The sequence below is a fragment of the Perna viridis genome, chromosome 8 (assembly GCF_037379345.1).
Source record: "Perna viridis isolate PV_CMFRI_1.1 ecotype Kerala chromosome 8, ASM3737934v1, whole genome shotgun sequence".
In the NCBI taxonomy this organism is placed as follows: domain Eukaryota; kingdom Metazoa; phylum Mollusca; class Bivalvia; order Mytilida; family Mytilidae; genus Perna; species Perna viridis.
Genome location: NC_142452.1, coordinates 48394785 through 48418466, shown reverse-complemented (window position 1 = coordinate 48418466; position 23682 = coordinate 48394785). Strand labels below are relative to the sequence as shown.

Below are 23682 nucleotides of genomic sequence, written 5' to 3'. Positions count from 1 at the left end.
ACACAGAGATGAAGACCATCATCAAGTCTCTGCACAATACCCTCAGAAGATAGCAAGATAGCTACCATCAACTAAAAAAATTTGAGCAAACTACAATCTTCAGGCTCAGGACAGGACACAACAGACTCAACCAACATCAGTACAGAGTTTTGAAGGTCAGACGTGCAAGTTACACCAGTCACAGAGAGAGAAGATATGGGATAAACCAAGCACAATTACAGAGAAACTGTATGGACCTGTGGAAGATCTACAGAAGACGGCCAGATTTATTGAGGAGTCTGGCATTCAAGTGTAATGGCGAACGACAAGAAGATGATGTACGGTGCAGTCATTAGGCATGCACTTTTAAGGCCGTGGAACGCTTGCAGCATTATTATCCTTACACACGGCCAAAATAGCCCAATTGAATTATTGTTATAAAAAGTAATATCACCAGAACACAGACTGACATCCTTCCCGAGAAATGCATTATCGAAATTCCTATCTCATAGTCTATGCGGACGTCCGGTGCCATGAGGTGATAACTGTAATAAAATACACGATAAAGTGAGTGAAACACCTGTTAGGCTACCCTTTTTGTACATTGGCAAAAATGAGTGGCAAATAATAGCATGAAACCCCTTTCATTATATATGTTCCTTGATGGGATCTACTGCCCCCTTTTTGTAAATATTTGGGTCCGCTAGGGCCAGCATTGAAATCTCAGAAGACAGCTTTAGCATTCCGACTATTATAGCTAGCCTCGTATGTTTTCATTTCTAGCTATATTATGCGTCTAAAAATAAGTAGACAACTTGAATATATCGACTGATTTCATAGAAATTGCCAGGTATTGATAAGAAATTAGACGTCAACTATTTTTAAGTGGATCGTTGTTAATACAAATGTACAATCCTTAAATAAATCAGCATATTGAGTTCGCAGTTATATATTAGATATAATGTATAGAATATATTAGAAATACCTATAAAATAGATATAACTATCTGCATTTGAATCTATATAGGGTATGCCAATTGGGCTTTTTTTACAGCGGAAGTATATGATAATTGCAGATGCTATCAGGCTTTACAAATCTAAAGGCTCTGCTGACTGCTATATCAACTCTGATCTTCGATCTGAATTGATAAAAAGCAAATTATAGCCTGAAAACACCCTTTTCAAAATTCTCTGGTCATACCTTTGTTTACCACTCATACACCGTGTTTTATTTCGTGTTATTTATGATCATCATTTGGCAGCGTGCTCACTATGACTGCTTGGGGTCGTGGGTTCAATCCCCGATTGAGTCATGCACTGCGTGCACGTTCGCCAAGCACGCGATGTCGGGTACTGAGTGACGACTTGTTATTTCGGAATCAGAAAAAAAAAATGTGTCCAAGTGGGATCATGCTTCAATTAGGCGTTGCTTAGAACTGTTAACACATTAAAAACCTCCGGAAATGGATGAAATATATTTTCGTATACTATACGACGTCAAAGCACAATATATTAAACAACAAATAAAATCCATTATTCTCCTCAAGGCAAACACGATCTAAACGATGATGTAAAGATGTTTAAAACCAAAGGTACAAAAGAAGAGGAAACCGTGGACCAAAAAAGGGGTCTTCGGGGTTGGGACACACCTCTTTTGTTAGAAAATTTGTTTATTTCGTGAACGAATTTTGACCAAAAAGAGCAAATTGTATTCTGAAACCCCTACCCACTTTTTCAAAATTCTGGATCCGTCCCAACCGATTTGATACAGATTCTTCAATATTGTATTTTAAATATAAATAATGCACGCATGTTGTATACTAGTGATAGAGTAAGACGAGTCAACGTTACATGCCGGTTGAGGTTCACTCATAAACCTCAGAGTTACATGTAACAATGAAAGAGCTTGTCATGTTTTCATTTAGAAGATACTGAGTCGTCAAATTTAATTGAAGCGTACTATGAAAAAAGGCGTAAATTTTTTCCCCTATATATAAGCAGTAAAAAATATTTACGTCACAGATGCTTCAGGGTAAATTTGAATAGCATTTGGGTTATTTTCTAGATGTACTGAATATATTTTAGGCAAAAATGAATAAATATGGGAAAATGTTGTGCCAACCATTGCCTGATCCTTAGCCAGGATAGTATTTAAACATAATGATGTTTTCTCTTCCCGTATGAACGATACGTATACCACGCTTAAGAAAATAATTAAATACTAAGTTTGATGAAATATTTATTACATTTAATAAAACAGCATGAAGTGGGTAAAGTACAGGACAATTTATGCATAATACTTAAAGGAATAGGGACATTAGGCTACGAATATTGCCACAAATGTCAACTTTATTACTATAACATAAATATTGTTCATAGCACAGTAAAATATATCAATATTAGGGCAAATAATCTTTAATGGCATTATTTCATTAGAATGCCATAATTATACCTCATTTAACAATAAACTGCAGAAAATTGTAAATTTTAGTGTTTCACTCCCAACATATTTACATACAGGAAACTTTGTAAACTATGTAATAATGAATTTATTCACTCAATATGATCGAAGTTGTTTCTGTTGTATGGATCCCATTTCTTTGCAGAAATTATAAACGGAGAGTGAACAAAAAGTACAAGACTGACAGAATATCAGAATTTTGGTAAACTTCAAACAATTCTTTTGTTATTTTAATGCAGAATTATCCAAAGTGTTACTGTTTTCTATTTTATTATATGTATTCAAGTCTCCAAATTCCCATTTAAATCTTTAAAGACTTAATGATTAATTTTCGCCCTTTATTTGTCCTTGGATCATTGAAGTTATGTTCCAAAACAAGATATATATACAGGGTACACACATTAGATTTCGGTTTAGATACTGATCCCATTTGGTATACCATTTGGTTCGAGATAATTATATGGAGCTTCTCTTATCGAGTTCCGTTCTTCAATCGTCTTTTGAACTCCTCGGAGTTCTTCTCTAAATCTACAATACAAATGTTTATAGCTGATTTAAGAGCAGTAAACTGTAAGCATACACATCACGTATTTTAAGTAGCAGTCTTTGTAAGGATCATGCAAATTCTGTAAATGTGATACACCTAAAAAAGGCTCTATATTTTTATTTTTGTTATTAAATTGCTTTATAGGTCTATATGATGAAATGTATAAATATTTATTCCAATCTCTCTTCTCTAAGGAGACAATCCACATGGAAATTCCAATAGTTTCTATTGTATTGTAGTGTTATTTACAGTACAAACAAAATATCAAATATAAAAATACATGTATGTAGGCTTTCCCATCATGAATTACATTTTGCATGATTCTAATGTGGAGTGCTACCTAAATACATAATTAGACACTATCAAAGCTATCTCGTCACTACGCAACAAGTGGGGGATCCGAGTAGGGAAGTGGTCCGGAGATTGGGATCACATGTTTGGATAAGATGAATGTGTTTATAGGTAGCGGTAGACCGACCATGAAAGATAAGCATTCATAGCAAATACAATGTAATAGATAACAAGACATTATCAAAGACATTGACTCCCAGGGTCAGCGGCCCATTTCACAAAAAATCGTAAGTGTAAAATTAGTCGTAAGTAAAGATGTCATAATAGAATAAAGTATTGTGAAGTCACATCTTACGACTAATTGTACTCTTACGATTTTTTTTGTGAAAAGGGCTGCAAAACCAGAAATTTTGAAAAGAGAGTTCCAGACTATTAATTTCCACATCTTTAGCCTAATTTTGTACTACAGTTACAGTAAGATGTATTACCTCAACAAAAGACTTTGTCTGAATATTTTTGGATTGATACTTGAGTAGAGATCTGTGTAAGATTTTTTTTTGGCCAACAAAACGTATGCCCCAATTCCAAAGTGCAAAAGGGTATAACTTCCACAAATTTCAATGAATAATAAATTCCCGATAGTATACACAATTACATACCTACAGAGTTTCATGAGTTTTGTTGCAGTAGTTTACGAGGAATTGCTGTAAGAAAAGTGTGACGAAGAGACAGACGAACAGAGCAAACAGTAATATCATGTCTCCTTTACAAAGTGTGGGGGATATCAGGCTGGCCGTGGATTGATGCTTAAGGTGAGATATACGTCAGAATCAGTCAGGACATGAATTGGTACTTAAATAGAGATCAATGTAAGGCCCAGACAGACTACGAATAGATGATTTAATAGAGGTCAAAATAAGAACCAGGCTGGCCAAGGATTGAAGCTTAAGTAGAAATCATGCAAGACAGTGGATGGGAAGGCCGCAGGCCATGAGCTAATTCTCCTTTCTGAAAGAAAATGACCCCTTCGCAAAAAAGAATTTAATATAACTTGTTAACAAATGGCCCCTCTAATTTTGATAAGCTTTGGAAAAAATCAGAAAATTACCCCTTCGCAAAATTTTCTTCCCAACTACTAATAAGAGTTAACCAGGCTAGCCATGGATTGATGCTACACCGCGACTTTCATCAATTAACGGTTAAGGGATCCGGAGAAGAAAATTACTAATGAACACCCACTTAAAATTACAACAGTAGAAATGTCTAGCCATTTTGTTCTTTTCTTTAAAACTGTGATAATTTGAGAAGATTTGCACACCCCGCTCCAAATCCATGTGAAGTAAAAATGGAGCTGCCAAACAGGAAATTAGTGACGCTTAAGTCAGAAATAAAATCCACGATAACATCTGCCAAAATATGAAGTGACCAAAGTAGCATAGGTTTATACGGAAAAAATGTTGCGAAAAAGTTGTGGACGAATGGACATTAGGACACCATGATCACTATGTACCTTGCTTGGGGCGGGAGTATAAATAATTTCTTCCATCGCGTCTCTCAGCAGTATTTTTGTATCGAGAATGGTTTCTTTATAAGTTATATGCATTGCATCATTAAACCAACAATAACAGCATATCTCAATCACTTGAAGACCAATGAGTGACCTTGAGCCGACATTTTCATCCCGGTGAGGTTGTTGTCTCTTTTACATGTTTTGTTATATAACAGAGGCTCTCATGAGCCTGAACGCTCACCTAGTTAAATTATGCCTTTCAATGGCAATAAATTTAACGAAGAGTTGTCCAACAATTTTGACTCAAGAAAACTTTGATAGGACTTATCATAAGCATCTCATTTCTTTATATTCATCATAGTTATCAAGATATTGGCTGAAAGCTGTAAAAAATATGAACAGATAAAAAATCTCCACATCAATTCTATGAAGGATACTCCAAGGAACATTCATACCAAGTTTGGTTTCAACTGGTCAAGTATTGTCAGAAAAGAAGAGTTTTGAAAAAAATGTTGACGACGGCAGACGCCAAGTGAGCTGATAATTAGAATCAAACCCTATACACCAATGAATCCATTCGATTTTAGAGAATCATACAATCAGAAAGCTTAATACAGTTCAAATTAAACTTACTCTTCCACAATCTTCATCGCTGGAGGGTCAACAATAAATTGTTTCTCGAAATCGCCTAGACTTTGTGTGGCTTTTTCACTCAAAACAAAGGTGATTGACATGAGGCTCAAGACGTCCACCCTGTTACCAATGGACTTCAACACATCATCTAATGTTAAAGGGTCCTTCAAAATCACAATGATAATATCAAAATAAGCCAGAATTTTAAGTGCAATGGGAAACGTGTGAAAAGTTTTTGCGTTTTTTATCGCATGATGTTCTCGTCAAAAGTGGGAATAAATACACACTCAAAATGTTATCTGCACTCAAAATTGCTCACTACACAATCATTTTAATATGACGAAGTCGAATAAACTAAATTGTCACTGAAACATCTACCTTTTCGTACTATGGCTAGCCAAAGTGGACAAAAACGAGTATTTTCTAATATTTAAAAAAAAATGATTTTTTTAATATATATTAAAACAAAATGATTTTTTCATATTACAAATTCATTTTCTAATATTACAAATTAGATTTCTTATATCACAAAACTATGGCAAGCCAAAGTGGACAAAAATCAATATTTTGTAATATTATATTTCAATTGAATTGAAACGATGTTTTAATATTAGAAATTGATTTTCTAATATTAGAAAATGGATTTGTCGTATTCAATTACGAATTTTTAATATTAGAAAATCATTTTGCAATAATAAAAAATGTGACTGATTTTGCAATATTGCAAAGTGATTTTCTAATATTACAAACTCATTTTCTAATATTACATATTCAATTTGTGATGTTACAAAATGTCTGATGTTTTATAATATTACTAAATCAGGAATTTGTAATATTAGAAAATCAATTTTTGATATTACGAAATGAATTTCTAATATTAAAAAAATGATTTTGTAATATTACAAGTTAATTTTCTAATATTACAAAATATTGATTTTTGTTCACTTTGGCTTGCCATAAAGTCACATTTTTAATACATGTATTACACAATGATTTTCTAGTATTAAAAAATCGTAACTGAATACGACAAATCCATTTACTAATATTAGAAAAGCAATTTCTTATATTAAAAATCATTTTTAATGTTAGAAATTCAATTGAATTTTTAATATCAAAAAAGTGTTTTGTGATATTAGAAATCTTATTTGTAATATAAGAAAATGAATTTGTAATATTAAAAAATCATTTTTTAATATTAAAAAACACTTATTTTCTAATATTACTAATTCATTTTCCAATATTACAAATTCATTGTCTAATATTAAAAATTCATTTTCGAATATTACAAATTCCTGATTTAGTAATATTATAAAATACCACACATTTTGTAATATTACAAATTTAATTTGTGATATTAGAAAATGAATAAGTAATATTAGAAAATCACTTTTCAATATTGCTAAATCAGTCACATTTTTTAATATTACAAAATGATTTTCTAATATTAAAAAATCGTAATTGAATACGACAAATCAATTTTTTAATATTAGAAAATCAATTTCTAATATTAAAAAATATAATGTTGTAATATTGATAATTCATTGTTTTGTCCATTTGTGTTGAATGGCACACACAAACACACACACACACACACACACACAGACACACATAGCAAAGTTTCAAAGCTAGGTTTAATGAATACTTAAAACGATGAATGAAAACAGTTAAACAAGAAATGTCCTAAATATTGACTTTAGTGGAATCTTAATCTTTTTTTTGTTTACCTTATTTTTTGGAGGTGTGCCGTACATGGTATAAGGATAATTGAATGGCGCTCCATATTCATCGTATTGTTGAAAGTTAGCCGCTGCGTGGGCAACACTGCATGTATATATAATAGCCGTAAGGGTAACAATCAATGTTTCTACTGTCTCGAACCTTCCGTTGTTCGGGACTCCCTACAATTATATACTGTATGTACAGTAAAATTTGTTGGAAATGAACCCTGAATGATATAAAAACTATCGAAACTAGACGCCTTTTAACTTTGGTAAACCAAACCCCTGTCAGACAAGTGTTCGGTTAAGGCAGGTTTCACAGTACATAAGTACAGTTCTCAATGGGACAAAACATCAACGAACAATTTTGCTATAGGGAATGGAGAAAAGGGAAACTGGAGGATGATCATTTTATAAGCACAAATTGTTTATAAAAAAATTTAAACGTAACTAATTTAAGTTAACGCTGCATTAGCTGCCAAATTTGGTAGTTCTTGATCCTACTGTATCGGGCTGAATCAATGAAATAATTTTGTAGTAATGCAATTGAAGCAATAAATGTTGATAATACAGAATATTGTGAAAACAACCTTTTTTTAATCAAAGAAGATCGATAGGTCTGATCTAATTACTTCCGAAAATTGCCGAAAGGACATTCACCTGGATTAAAAATAATTTGACCTTGGTGAGAAAAAAAAGCAATAACGCACGAGTTTGTTTTCATTTCATTTCATCTACTTCTTGATTAGATTTCAAATAAATAATGACCATATTTGAGTCGCATTACATCACAATACGTAAATTCCAAAATGACCCTTGTGTTGTACTCGAACTTTTTTCTTTTACGGCTTTTGAGTCCGTCGGTCTCTTTCGCTTTGCAATCAGATTTGTTATTATAGAAACGACCTTTACAGCACATGCGCGGATTAAGGTCACCAGAAGTTACATGCATACGAACTTATCTAGGTCGATTTTTTGTCTTGCAAGACAATAAATATATAGACACCTATTTCAGGTATGTATTGTATTTTATTTGTGGATATCAAATGAAATTGTATAAGAAAAGTACTATTTAGTAGAAATAATTCAAATTTCATAAGAAACAAAAATTTCCGAAAATGACAGGTAATGCAGCTTTAAATGTCGAGTGAAATGCAATAAAGAAACTACATACGTAACATAGTTCATAACAATTTATTATCCTCAATATTAAGCTGTATGTTATATGGTAAGCAGGGAATGCGAAAATGAGATAAAAATATAATTAGAAACCTTGCCCCATAGACAAGTTATAAGATAAAGTAGAAAAAATCCTGTGAGCACTGGTCACTATATTGATACCCAAGCTCCCCATGTCATTACCAGTTATCTTGAAGTCAATAGTATTTTGAAAAAGGTGATCAGGACTATTCTACTCAAGCATAAACTTTGATCAAAAGCTGATGATTGTTGTATGGGACAGGATTCAGATAACCACATGAGTTGTTCCGAGTTAAAGCTCTCTTTCATTGTATAGATTTTCGCCTTAATTTATTGCTATGTTTGAAAGTGTCATTAAATCCCACTTAGTGCATGCATGTGGGAGAAGTTGCTGATCATCAAAAGTCCATATTTGGCTATTAACCCCCCAACCCCCAACCCCAAAACCATTCAGTTTAAATTCTGAAATAAGAGATTCATATTTCTTCGATATCAGATAAATAATCTATGAAGGTAGACCTAGGGTAAGCGACATAACTCATGAAATCAGTGATAAGTTTGTATTGTATTCAATTTCACCAATGCCTCTCACGCTTTCGTTTGAAGTAGAATAAAATGAATCCAAGTTAATTAGAAGCTTACATAAGATTGATATAAAATGCTGAATTCAAACGATCCAATGATTTTTATGAGTTGTGTCCCTTACCCTAGGTCTACAACCTTAAATTACATGCATTGTTGAAGAAGAAGACGTAAATAAGGAAAGGGTTCCCCTTTGCATGCGTCACGGAAGTGTCCTCCTTTATCTTTAATTCACATTCCCAACTTTCAGTGAGGAATATAATGACGTAGAAGTCCATTAACACTACGGAATGAAAAAAACCATTTGGGCTGCATATTAAATATATCGTACCAATATTAAGACATTGTCGAAAATACAGCCTGTACATGTATATGTATTTATCACAGGGATGTGTGAAGCAAAGAGTAATCAAGGGAACCAAGGTTATAGCGGTAATAAAAAAAATGTAATCTAAGGACAAAGACCAGACACGGAAAACCGACATACACAACAAAGAACATAAAGTAACTAAAATAATGCATACAAAGTAACAAAAGCAAACGAGCAACTCGACTTCCCTAAAAACTGGGAGCATGGACCAGGTGCACCGGTAGGGTAAGCGTCCTCTGCTTTTCTAGAAACACCCACCGAGTTGCTCATAAAAAGTCATTGACAAGTCCGGGATAGACGAAAAAGGAAAGGAAAACTAAGACACGTTGAACAAAGTTACACCGAACATACTCCCCATGGTTACGGTACGTTCACACAGTATATTTCGATATATGAAAATTAGTTTCATTTAAAATGAAAGATTTTGATGTACAGGTAATATCCTAAATTGTATTATAGTTAGTTAGCAGACCACTAAAATGTAAAGTATCACGGCCCTGTTTCAAGAAGACACAACAAAAGTTATCAAATGTGTCCACTTACACACGAGGTGGATAAAGAATAATAAATACTTACCAAAGTTCCAACTCCTCCTTCGTCTCTCGGCCGAACAATTTCCTCTCCCCATGCCTGTAATTCATAATCAGCTACCAGTGAACCATCCTTAGCTAAGAAGTAATTAAAAAGCCATATGAAGACAAGCATTGATAATAGACTCAAAGCGAAATATTGTTTGTTATGTAATAAAAAATTAGCCTTTGTTTCGGTCATTCAAGAAACCCTTTTATGTTAACTGAGAAGAGCATGCTCAGCATACACTTCCGGGAGAAAGAAATCTTTTCTTCTACCAAAGTCCTTGTGACCTCCACAGACATATTAAACCGCTTTCTGATTTACTATCATTCATGCACTCAGCTTGTATGCTTTTAGGCTCTCTTTTAAATTTACAGGACATAAATGCTGCTTATTTCAAATCATCTGTTACCGTTGTACTGTACTAGTTTGCATAAAGGGGTGAGGTTTAACACAGAGTGGCGTTTGTTTGTTTGTTTGTTGGGGGTTTAACGCCCGAGCAGCAATATTTCAGCTATATGCAGACGATGAACATGAAATTGATGATGAAATGAAAAAGGGATGGGACACAAGGGCAATGGGGTCGACAAATTTTGATTGCCACTGGAAATAGGGACAGGTGGGTAGGGTCGGGCAATTTAGCTTCCTGTGGCGGAGCCCTGTGGTTCATACTCCGGGAGAATACCACAGTAGGGTTCTTTAACGTGCGAGGAACGTGGCATCTTTCCCAACACGGTGCACCACTATGGTTTGCGATCAGGTTTTCCGTATTATAGCCTGACAACCCCAGCATGTAACACGCCAAGGGTACCCCATTCCACCACATGGGGCACACATCCCAGTTGCTCTGTGGGCAGAGCGCCCTAGCCCCCGGCTAGGGTTCTGAGCAGTATTTAGTCGCTTTTTACGACAAGCTTAGCGCTGCTGCAGGTCTATTCTTTTGACACCCGGACCTGCACGGAGTGGCGTGGCAGTGGTGTAAAACCTTTGAAATAGAGAATTCGTTTTGCATCCTCATCGATTTACAGGTAAATTTTAAACAGTAAATGAAAAAATGACGTTTAGCACTTGAATGATATGAAACTTCCCATTTACATTATATTACATCCCCCAATAATCAACATCACATTCCATTAGCCTCATTGGATAAGCTCAGAACAACGATTGAATTTCGAAACACACATACACTGCTTCATTGAAATAATTTTGAATTGTCAAAAAATAAAATGAATGATTTTAAGCTGCGATTCCCGATTGTCAATTGACATTTTGTTTGAAAAATGCTCGATCATCAAAGGGCTTGATAGTGAACGAACGCTTGCCAGGGCATTGAGCTTTAAAGTATTGTTCAAAAACTGCTTAATTCGACTATTTTATCCTTGTTTCTGTTTATTGCTTTCGATGTTGCCTCAGTCACCACGACGTCCATGTATTATTGAAATAAATCTCTCTTATAAATAATACTAACCATAGTAGTGTCTGACGTATTTATCGACGTACGTTCTGATTGCGTCATAAATCAACAAACCGTCATCTCTGACGTGATACGCTCCAGTAAGAACGGATCCATCATAAACCTAGTTAATCAAAACTTAGCTCATCAAAATGTAAATATAATGTCAAATACAACCTACAAACTAAACGTCAACAAAAACGGTTTCAAAAATGATGCCGTCTCCAATCGACATGCATTTCTGAAATGCAAATAAATAAATAAATAAATAAATAAAAAAACAAACAAACAAAAACAGTTAGTATCAAAATAACACCCGTTCACATTCCTTTTTTAAACATTTTTTTAATTCTATATAAAATGTGGCAAAGGTGGCTAAAAATAAGCAAATATTCATGAGTTATTGCCTTCCTTGTAAAAAAAAATTGTACCCGTCCCTGCATTGTCATTGTACTTGTATTCATACAGTCAAATGTATCACACATCACAGTCTGTGTGATCGCTATATGTAATATACATTTGTACATACAATTATTATATGATAATTGACATATGCTAGCCATATGATTCTCATATGTTGATTATGGAACTTGATAAACACACGATCTTCATACGATAATCACTCGACAGTCATATGTAAACCAAAACATATGATTATCATATGTTGAAAATCAGCTGATTCTCATGTGTAGAACTTTTAGACGTGTATATGGTTTACCTGTCGACTTTTCAGATTCTCGGGAAAATTTCCATGAACATCGAGTCTCCAGAACTCCAATCTAAATTCGAAAGGAAGAACATTTTTAACGCCTTTTTTGAAGAATGACGTTTTGGCAGTTTAATTGTCTGTAAGAATCAGGCATTGGGTGAAACTTGGTATGAAAGAGTAATCAAGGGAACTAAGATTCTATCGGAAATCAAAGAGTAATCAAGGGAACCAAGATTCTAGCGGATATCAAAGAGTAATCAATGGAACCAAGATTCTAGCGGAAATCAAAAGAACTAACCCAGGGACAAAGACATTACATGGAAGAGTAATCAATGGAACAAGATTCTAGCGGAAATCAAAAGAACTAAGCCAGGGACAACGACATTACATGGAAAACAGACACACACAACAAATAACATAAAATGACCAAAATAACATCGGACTCCATAAAAACTGGGAGCATGCACCAGGTGCACCGTTAGGGTAAGTATCCTTAAAAAAACACCATGCATTTGGAAATTTTCACCCTCAGAATGGAGGGAAAAAGACAAGATTTTCCATATCATTTTGGTAAACTGAGTTACAATTTTACTGAAATGCACTGAAAATGAACATTTCAAGGGCAGATAACTGTCGAAAACATATTTTTTTCTTACATTGTATTGAAAAATTTCCGAGCAAATGCAGTGATGTTGAGATCAAATAAATAAGTGTCTTTTCAAACAGAGAAAGCATCCTCGAGTGAAATTGTGTTGTCGGATCGGTATTTTTTTCCCAAGCACGTTTCTGATATATCTTTATTCTTACAAAAACTTAATCTTAATTGGTAATGATATCTATAAATAGACTTTTCCACCTTGTTTGTACAATTGTTTACATAAACCGTGTTTGAACATAAATTCTAGAAATGATTCCATTAAACAATATGCATGTAATTTTACCCCTTTTTCATTAAGAACAGAAAAGCGTTGGTTCCACCATTTGAAGTTCTGTCAAAGAAACCTCCAGGCTTAATCAGGGTAACTAGGCCCAATCTGTTGTGTGTAGAAATAAATGTCAAATTACTATACAAGTTGTATAAAGTTCCAAGTTGCATCATATACATATACACACGAGAATCATTTGGTTTGCCACATATGATAATCATACATGAAGCGAGCATGATATAATACTCATTTCTTCCAGTTTTACAAATGATTATCGCATGATAATCATACAAGAATCATAGTTATGCTTTTCGAAACCATATGATTATCATATGTTTTCCAGCCAAAATTTACATATGAGAATCATATGACTATCATTAATTCTGTCTTTTTAACATCATCATTGTTTTTGCTGCAGTTTTTTCAATATTGTATCTATGTGTGTTTAATACGTTTTAGAATGAAAATGTTCAACACATTTCTGTATGTCTATCGCAAAATGTCTGGTTTTTACCACCAAGTATATTCTGCGATAAAAGGAGCAAATCTACTCGCAGGTAATCTTAGATTCAACCCACTATTTGGAAGTATCCCTTTTTGTATAAGAATCGATTTATTATAGTATGAAAATGACAAGTTTCTTTAAGATGTTCTTAATGTTTAATTTTGGATTACCTCCCATGATTACTGCACAGCTGGCAAAAGTGCTACACATGAGAATTATACGAAATTCAACATATGATGTTTTACTTTACACATGATTATGGTATGTCAATGACATGATAATCATATTTTTTTATTTCAAAATTAACATAATCATATATTTGTATGTAACGAAGCAAATACTTACAACAGGAATCTTATGAGTCTTGTCTATCATATTGATTATCATATGATGATTATTTGAATCAAGCAAAATACGACCATAAGGGGCAATTTTGGCTGTGTATCTATACATTTAATAATCATGTCCTACTACGCCAGCGGAGCAGGACGACGTTCTGCTTCCCTTAGTTTTCTATGCGTAATCTTTTTTATTCGGCTCGTTACATTGTGTATATAGATCGTCTCTGTTTCATGTGTTCACGTGTCGGCCATGTTTTAGGATTTTTACGTATTTGAATCATCCCACTGTTGATGCGTCGGTATTTTTTGCCGATATTTACTCACGCATTAATTGGGAACAGGTAATGGAAATGAGGTTTCAGCAGCTTAAATATCGGATGCGATGAGGACAACTGTCGATTACAAGAAACAGCGATCCCTTCCAACATCAGATGGGTGAGAGCTAAATATTGAAAAGATCGTATTAATATTAGACAGATAAATTCTAAAACCCGACGATAAATAAATTCACACCCGCTGTTTGTTTTGGAGCTGTTTTATCTGTCGAATCTTGATTAGAAAGATTATTCTTCAGAGAAACATACTTATATGTATAAGATAATTAATTTTTATTTTACCGATTTTTACATCCCTAACGTAGGTGTCTTCGGAAGTATGAAAGTGAACAATATAGATACAGTTAAATAGTTGAAAAGAAATTAAAATTAATGATGTTAATTTCTTTTAATTAATAACTACATGTTGTATAAAAACAAAATACTGTGTACATATACGTGTTGAGTGAATCTTACTAAAATAATTTCATATTTGAATCTAAAGCAAGTGAAACGGAAATCAAGAACTTCAGGATTCAAACCGTAATAAAAAAAAAATATAATTCAGGGATAAATTCATCTTTCTGCATCCCAGGTAATTTTTTAGTGTAGCGGAAATAACACTCACATAATTACAAAAGAAATGAGCAACTCGGACCCCATTATAACTGAGATCATAGACCAGGTTCACCGATAGGGTAAGCGTTCTCTGTTTTTGTAGACACACGTGATAAACATTATTCTTTTTTTAAATTGTTAACATATGGTATAACTATGTTTTTTTTATATAAAAATTTACTCAACTTCCAAATCCTTAATTCGAAACATCCATCACCAATATAATAATGAGAGGTTGACCCAATCCAAAAAAATATATAGGGTAAAAACAGCTATTGTTTAAAGGCTGTAGCATAAAATATCTGAATCCTTTTCAAAGAACAAGATATTTTGATACGTAATTAACTTACTTAAATGTGCCAGAGATTGGTGGTATGTAGAATCAGCCAAATTAAACCACATCTTTGCCAACATCCACGTGTATTCTGGATCAGTAGGAAGAAATACCTTTAAAATAAAGTAGAATAATGATGATTGTATCACAGACGATGACATTCTAATAACGATATTAAATTAACTGACATTAGAAGCACGGAGATTTTGTGATATCGAGTTAGGAATATTACTAGTTTCGTATCTATAGCAAAAACAAAATGGGTTTCTGTTTATAACTCGCATCTAAAAGGTTTTTATTTCATCATGAAAGAATTATTCAATCAAAACTCTTAATTAATGTAAAAATGTTACAGGTAGAATTATTTTTTAATATCAATATATTCAACTTGGTCCTTTTACACCTGCCTTATACTTTGACTCAAGCAGTGGCAGACATCCGCTCCTCCCTTACTTACTGATGCAGACAAGCCTTTTGAAATTATTGGACAATATTTCAATAAACATCGTTTGATAATCGGATAAAGCGTAAAATCATTCACTTTTTCCCGACTTTCCAAGATTCTCGCATTTTTTTTTTAAGATAAACTGGCTGTCTCTTGCGTTGTGCTCTACTACTCTGACTAGAGTAGCATCTAGGACGGGAGAACCAGTAAATTTTAAGAAGGCTGTCTGCAGCGTTTGGAATGTGCTTTGAACGTCAGACGAAGTTTAAGAATAAACAAGTGCTATCTTTAAAAAAGATATCCGACACAGTAAAATTTTGTTCTTTTTACTTATAAGTTTCTATTTTCCATTCAAGAAAATAGCACATGGCACCCAATTTTAATTTTCGGTACAGTTTTTTTTTTCAAACGCCACTACGTTATCAGTATTTGGCCAATCGGGAAATAGAATTGCGATCAGGTGACGAGTAAAAAGCGAAAGTATACGGACTGCGTCGGAAAAAGGGTTTTATCATTATTTGTTCCACAGAAAGGGGAGGGGTTTTGGCTGACGAGGAGTCGGTTCTTGTACAAGATTTGTTGAAAGCTCGGAAACGGTTGATTAACTTCATTTCACGTTGGTTTGGCATGACTATTGCCTCGGGTTTTGGTAACTTGTATATCTAATATCTGTATGCTATTATTTCTGAATAGGAACCACTAAGCCTTCCTGGTTTGCATTCAGAAAATAAATCTGTCCTGATTTTTTTTCTGATCCGATTTCAAAATCTTAAGGTTCTGTTTTAATTTGTAACATTACTTTTTACCTCGTTCATCAGTTCTCACCAAATATTCGTACAGTTGTTGATTTGAGAAGTTAAGCGCCACATAGGAGAAAAAACGATTTAGTGTTGTTGATAGTTTAAAATCCGGAAATCAATATAAAATAAAATCAGAAATTTGCGAAGGGCCGATTGCGACAAAATATTTAAATATTTACCGGGTTGTCTGTTGCTTTCTGTTGGTAGAGCTGTATGGCAACAGGCATCAGTCGATTTTTGTCATTGAAGTAAAATAAAGCGATAGGGGCAGGAACCTGTAAATAATAATCCGTCATATAATCATGTCAACTTGCAAAGCAGTAAGTGATCAATTAAGTCAACGTTTAAAACCCTATTAGAAAGATATTTGGTGTATTGCCCTGCTTTGTTATGTTCCAGCTCATAATAGCATCTATCACCATCATAGAAAGTATTCAATATTTGATTTATATCAAAAACGTATTACATTTTATTGTATAACCATTTGAATAAATCATACTACAAGATGTGAGCCTAAAAAGCCACACTCAATTAGACAGCATGATAATGCTAAAGAATTAAATACGTTTTTATAGAGTTTATTGATGAATAAACGGTGGCGATGCACTCACAACTGAATAAAACGTCTGATAAACTTGAAAAAAATATGTACCCTTTAAATACGTTTTACTTCCCGTTCTGTCTTTATGCCAACAAAGACCCCCATGAAAAGTTTTCTTTTTTGTGCGAGTTGCGCATGCATATATATTCAATACAATGCGATCATGTATTGAAATATAGCCCATTGTTTTGACAGGTGGAATGTTGAACAATTCTATTTCATCCGTCAGAATGCATTGAATGTTTCTATTTACAAGTGAAGTATTACTGACAAGTAAATCCCATATTTATTTTAAAAAGAAACAAACCAATAATTCGGGGGCTTTAGTTGGAACTCCTTCTAAAATTTCATAATCTACCATGAACATTCTTTTCATATCTATTGCTTGTTGAATACTTTTCCCTTCTAAGAGACTCCCAATCATCTTCTCTGTAACACCAAACCTATTAAAAATCAGTATGTCATTACATGATTAATCGTCTCCGTGGAGACGATTATAAAGAATTGAACGCAGATAACATGCACGAAGAAATTGAAAACCATCATCTCATTGGATAAAAATCTCAAATAACGCAGAAGTGAAGCGCCGATTATTTATGATTGGCTGACAACATAACACACTCTAAAATCAATACGTAGAACCGTATGCGCTTACGGTATATTGTCATTATTGTAGCATCTTTTTTAGACTGATACTGGCTGAACGGAAACCAGTTTTAAATCAGAAGAATCGGTAAACTTCATAAATAGTGGCAACGATCAAATTGAAAAAAAGAGTTACGATATACATTCAATATGGTATTGATATGTAACAATAATTTCAACAAAGTTTTGATACTATCAATGTTATTTAAGAGTAATCAAGGGAACCAAGGTTATAGCGGTAATCAAAAGAATGTAATCCAGGGACAAAGACCAGACATGGAAAACAGACATACACAACAAAGAACATAAAGTAACTAAAATCATACATATAAAGTAACAAAAGTAAATGAGCAACTCGGACTCCACTAAAAACTGGGAGCATGGACCAGGTGCACCGGTAGGGTAAGTGTCCTCTGCTTTTCTAGAAACACCCGCCGAGTTGCTCATAAAAAGTCAAGTCCGGGGTAGACAAACGAGGGAAGGAAAACTATGACCCGTTGAATAAATCAGTTTTCATGGTGCTGATGGATACACCATAACGATCCACGAGTTCATGATAACGACCATAAAACTTCTGTAATGATGACTTCAATCTTGTAGCAACATAACCCCGTTCCAGAAGCCTATTTGTTAGAGTTCTAGTGCGATACAAAAAGTCTGCGTAGTTTCGGCAAGCTCTGACATAACGTATGAGTTGGGATATGAATACTCCATACGCAGGAGCCGAAGAGATGTTTCCACAGATGAAAGGAAAGTTGACAATTCTGAATGAAAAGTCATCATGTTTGTCGTAAAGTTTGGTCAACAGTTTTCCTTTACCATCGATTTCTAAGTGTAGGTCAAGATATGAGACCGACTTCACAGTGTCTGTAGTATCCTTTATCTCAAGTTCTTTTGGGTAGATGCGATGTATCAAATCCCCGAAATTAGGATTGTTTAAAGATAATACGTCATCTATATAGCGGAAACTGAGATTGAAAGATCTAGCCAAACGATATTCTTCCTTTCTGATCAGATCAGCTATAAAGTCAGCCTCATAAGAGTGAAGGAATAGGTCAGCAAGTAAAGGAGCACAATTTGTTCCCATTGGAATGCCGACCGTTTGTTGAAAAACACGTCCACCACACTGGACAAATATGTTGTCAATTAAAAATTCCAGCATTTTGTAAACATGCTCACTACACTGTAATAAACTCTATTTGCAACTGTCGAATTAAAGATTAATGCCTCCAAATCTCTTAAGATACCATACAGTTATCTGCTTATTTTATGTATGACATGTCTTTTTATCTCATAGATGATTACCGGTATTTTGTGTCAATGTAGTTCATGTTATGACAAATAACAAACCCTTGAAAAGCAGTACATGAATAGATACATTGGTCTATGAGCATACATGACAATTACTTTCGCGAGGAATGACTCAGAAAATTCCCTCGCGCAAATATATATTAGGCATGCACAAAGACTACTCCGCAGTTAAAACAAAACACTTAAATTAAATCCATTAAAATAAGCATGATCAAAAGAGAATAACATGGCAAATAAAAAAAAATGCTCCAAAGAGCACAGCTTGATAGGAACGCAGAGATCGAACCATGAACAGTACAGTTCGGGTAAGTATGGTCACAACATTCAAAATAGAATTAAACAGCTTTTAATTTTGATTATGATTAGTTATTTAACACAGAATAAGAATTTGACAAGAAACGAAGTGGTCACTTTTCGGTCCCTTATTTCTAAATGATTCCAGGCGAAACCACAAAAATCAATCCAAACCTTATACATGTCTTGTGGTCGTATAAAGACTGGACTTACTTTTCTGGTATTTCAGTACATAGTTTCAGCACAGTGGAATTCAAACACGATAGTCTTTGCCTGCCAAAGCTTGCATCATCATTGAAATTTGTAGAACCCTAAAAAATAGATGCAAAAACATCTGAAGGGTCCCAAACACTATTTGCCTCAAACTATGTAAACAGATCTGTAGAGTGCAAAAAAAAAAAAAAAACTCGAACTATAAATTGATATAGGGTGTATTGTCATGTTTTTCGGAGATTTTTCATCATATTTCTTTAAAGCGCCTTATTTATTTCGTTATTTCGGATAATATTCTACAATATCCTCATTACATACTTTATTTACATCATATTATTTATGTTATACCGTCCATGTAAGTGTTATTCATTCCGTTGTTTTTAAGGGCCCTTTTTTGTGTTTTCTAGATTATACTCACCTGCAATATGCCGCGTGCCGCTAACGGAACAGGATTTACTTATGTGGGAGTTCATATTGATACTATTTTAGTATTTTTAATTTAGTTTTGTTTTGTTTTGTTTTTTTTTGGGGGGGGAGGGTGTGTTGTTTTATTTGCCTTATCTTAATTGTTTATATATTTATGTTTTTGTTTTTGTGTAATATTCTGTTTGCTACATTGTCAATGTAGATTGGCTTTGTTTTCATGTTCATGTCCTGTAAACATTTGAATTTTGATATATCTGAATTGTCCCAGTGTTGACTCTGTATTTTTGCCGATGTATAAGTGGATGAAAAGCAGAGATGTACATGTACCTTCGGTATGGGAAACACTCCTGTATAACTACCCATAACATCTTCCACACTCTTCCACTGAATTCCCTTCTCTTGTATTTGTTTTTTACTCTCTTCCTGGAATTTCTTTATCTTGCTTAAGACGTTCGACTAGAAACATAAATGATTTATCAGGCGCGGACTAAGACGTCAACAGGCGTACGATCTGAGGCATTGCAATGGGAGACATATAAATTCTCCATCAGTATCGAGGAGATTACAATATTTCTCAACTCGAGAAAGTCAAATTTTGATTTCAACCCACGAAAACATTGGACGAGAATCTGTTTCTCCAATTATTACTGCAGAAAACTCTCGCTGAAACTAAATTACCGCTCGGTGGTTAAAACTCCACGTGCATTTTTATTACCGGCTTAGAATGGGAGAAACAATTATAATGTATCCTTCAAATCGGATATTCTAAATTTCGTTGTCTAGTGTGAAACCACAGACCAGTTTCAATCAAATTCGACACGAAGTCGTCTATTGTTTTGTCTCCGTCCGTATCTATCTCCGTTTGGCTCACAATCTTAAAGCAAACACGTGTCGCCACATTGTTGTATTTCATCAAAATATAAAATCTCAAATTGAGAACTTCCTTGAACCCTTGAGATTTTCCTCAAATCTTCAGTAAAAGTCGATTTGATTGGTCGAAGTGAGGGAGATCTCAATCCGTAACTATTATCGAAATGCGTCCGGTTTGGTTGAAAGCTATGAAGAAAGGGATGTATGAAATTTGTGTTTGATTTAGATATAAAAAGTGATACTTACCTGGTATTGGAAGGAAAACTTTTCATCATCAGGGAGCTCTTTTAGCTAAAAATCAAAGCAGAAATAAATAAAGTTTTTTTTCGATTTTAATGAACACAAACTAACGATATGAATTAAGTCCTTGTACACATCGACTTAATGGTTACAGTTAATTTATGCCCACATACACACACAACGGCCAATAAAAAATGCTATTTGAGTAAATTATAGGCGCCACAAAACGGCAGCCGTGCACAATCGGCAGACATTTGATATTGAGGTCTTTTAAAGTCATTCATTATTTCCGACATTGGTAGAATCTACCAGTTTCTATTAGTCAGAAATGAAGTGTATAGCTATGGCGGTTTCAATAAAGGTCGAGATACAGTCGAAACTGATTTTTTATATAGATAAGTAAGTTACAAAAAATATTGATTATAACAATGTGTGTAAAATAATATCTGAAATGTTCGTCCCTTCAAATCGCGATAATTTTAATTAGAACATTACCATGTCTCTTGTAGGGGCGCGTCCAAAGTGGGGTGTTTCCGGAAGTCAGACATCCGGCTTCAGTTTGAAAATTTTTGTTAATTATGCGATAAAATTGGGAATAAATGAGCCTATATACAACTTCTCTAGAACCCGCTTTTCAAAATTTGCGCATGGATCTGTCCTATTTTGTGCTGCGTAAATTATTGACAAAGTATATGTTTTTTATAAAAAAAAAAAAAGAAAAAAAAAAGATTTTTTTATTTTTTATAGCTTCGGTGACAGAGCTACGATAACAATTTAAAATATCTAAATATTCCCGCTCGGAGCAATGCAGATCAGAAAGGACAACCAGTCCGGGAAACCAGTTCGGCTAATTAGCCATTATATCTTATATCCTCACCGACTTTCGTGCATTATGTGAACATAAATACAATGTACGTGCTACTTCTTTTATTCATGCATTATTTGGACTCCCAATCACCCAAAGAAAACAAATAAAGAAAATATATCGATATTACAATAATGAACAATAGCCGCTTTTTTAAAGTGTATAGACTATTTATTGTTCCCTCTGTCGTATCATTACCAACAGAATAAAGGATATACTATTGTATATGTGTACATTGTACGTTGCCGAAGTGACGAAAAAAATCTCCCATGCAGAGCCATAACCACTTCCTGACCACAGGCAATCACAGGGCATTCATGAGCACTACCAAAACGTTATAACAAATGCGCGAACCTGTTTACGATGGAAAAGAGTCATCTGCCACAATGCAACAGGACTTAGTAATATTGTGCGTCTGTCCGTCCGTCCGTCACATTCGTCCAAAGGACGTTAATTCCATGAAACCGTCCGTTGGATTTCGTTAAAACTTTGATAATTGTTGGTCATACTGCATCGCCATTGTGATTCAATCAATTTAATTTACGAGAGTTATGTGTATTGGAAGGATATGTATGGGAACGCGTTTAAATCGGGTTTTTATATGTATTTAGTATTGACACTTTAGTCTTGAAGATCTGCTGGAAATCGTGAAACAAATACTGAAATTAACAAATGGGACAACTCGATCTACAGACAAAGTCATCCCTACTCTACTACAGGACATAAGACATTGCTCAACTTATGATCAGTGATATATCTATTGATAAGACCCCTGTGGGATATCACTCTCGTCCTCTAACAGATTGAACTAGATTTTAGTAAGGTTGTAAACAAACCTGAGCGGTCCCACCTGGTATTTTGACTTCAAGCAGATATTTTTGTTGAATTTCTTTCAACTCTAAGGCACGGTGTTCCTTGAACGGCTCATCTTGGGGCAGGCATGTGTCAATGTGTTTGATGAAATATCGTTCATTTTCTCTTATCCATTTCATTGCAGGGAATATAGTTTTGATTTTGCTAACCAGATTGGTAACTTCTATGTAGTCGACAAACCAATTGCCGAAAAAAAAATCTGAGTTTCTCCACAGCTCTATTCTATCCACTTCTAGAATGTTTGTTTGTGACTCGACGAAAAATTTGTCGACTTGATTCCTCTCAAAATCATTTATGCAGGCATTGTCGAGCTCAAACTCCTCCGTCTTTTTTCCTTTGCCGTGCAAAATAATTCTGACAGTGGCATTCGTCCCAGCTCCATAAATATCACCCGTTTTAATGGTTATTTCATAGCGTGTCATTGTTTTAACGAACGTTTTGAACTAATCTGAATTGAGTAGAAAATACACCAAATGAATAAAAAAATATATATTCTGCATTTTTCGTATAACCCATCCTATCAAATGAAGTTCTAGGTAGGAACATATGAATTATAATGTCCGTTCACTTGTTTGTCTATGTGTTTGTCAATACACATTCCTTAAAAGTACAGCTCCTCGATCGCTTCATTGATTTTGAGGTAACTTTAAATGAGGGTTTGTCAAGTCAATATGAAATTAGTTATCATTGAATGTAATCCGTTGTTAAGGGTAACGGTCTGACTGTTGTTAGAGAGAAGGTTAGCTCATTAACAGTTTTGACAATTATCGATATTATTGACCCAGTGACAGACGTGAAGACGCACCCATTTTCAAAATGTGTTTTTTTCCGTGAGCCGTTTTCATGTTTATTTTTGCTATCCTAGTGAGAACATGCAATACCGTTGTAAATACATCTCAGGGGCAGACCCAGGATTTCAGGAAAATATGAGGACTTAGGTAAAATTTAAAAGGCGAGACAAGTATTGCAAGAAATTGTGTTGAGGTAGAATTCATTTAAAATAAAAATCATGCCAATTAAATCATTTTAAAGGGAA

General features: G+C 34.2%; 1 protein-coding gene across 1 annotated transcript; it reads right to left on the bottom strand.

Moving 5' to 3' along the window:
• Positions 1-2216: 2216 nt before the first annotated feature.
• On the bottom strand, positions 2217-23133 carry LOC148610800 (allene oxide synthase-lipoxygenase protein-like). Its single transcript, XM_088596177.1, has 15 exons — positions 22610-23133; positions 20915-20959; positions 20126-20254; positions 19373-19470; positions 17217-17352; positions 16488-16583; positions 15080-15176; positions 14122-14239; positions 12967-13059; positions 12035-12095; positions 11332-11440; positions 9867-9958; positions 7145-7318; positions 5421-5584; positions 2217-2967 (listed from the first exon to the last, which is right to left on the bottom strand). Exons 1-15 carry the CDS (start codon positions 23066-23068, stop codon positions 2853-2855), a joined length of 1986 nt encoding a protein of 661 aa, XP_088452303.1. The 5' UTR covers positions 23069-23133; the 3' UTR covers positions 2217-2852.
• Positions 23134-23682: the final 549 nt, after the last annotated feature.

Excerpts from the sequence above, each read along its gene's own strand:
- LOC148610800 (XM_088596177.1), bottom strand. The coding sequence starts at position 23,068 with ATGACACGCTATGAAATAACCATTAAAACGGGTGATATTTATGGAGCT. Across the intron at positions 11,441-12,034 it reads AGAATCTGAAAAGTCGACAG|GTTTATGATGGATCCGTTCT; the intron begins GTAAACCATATA and ends TTGATTAACTAG. Across the intron at positions 9,959-11,331 it reads ATACGTCAGACACTACTATG|CTAAGGATGGTTCACTGGTA; the intron begins GTTAGTATTATT and ends ATTACTTCTTAG.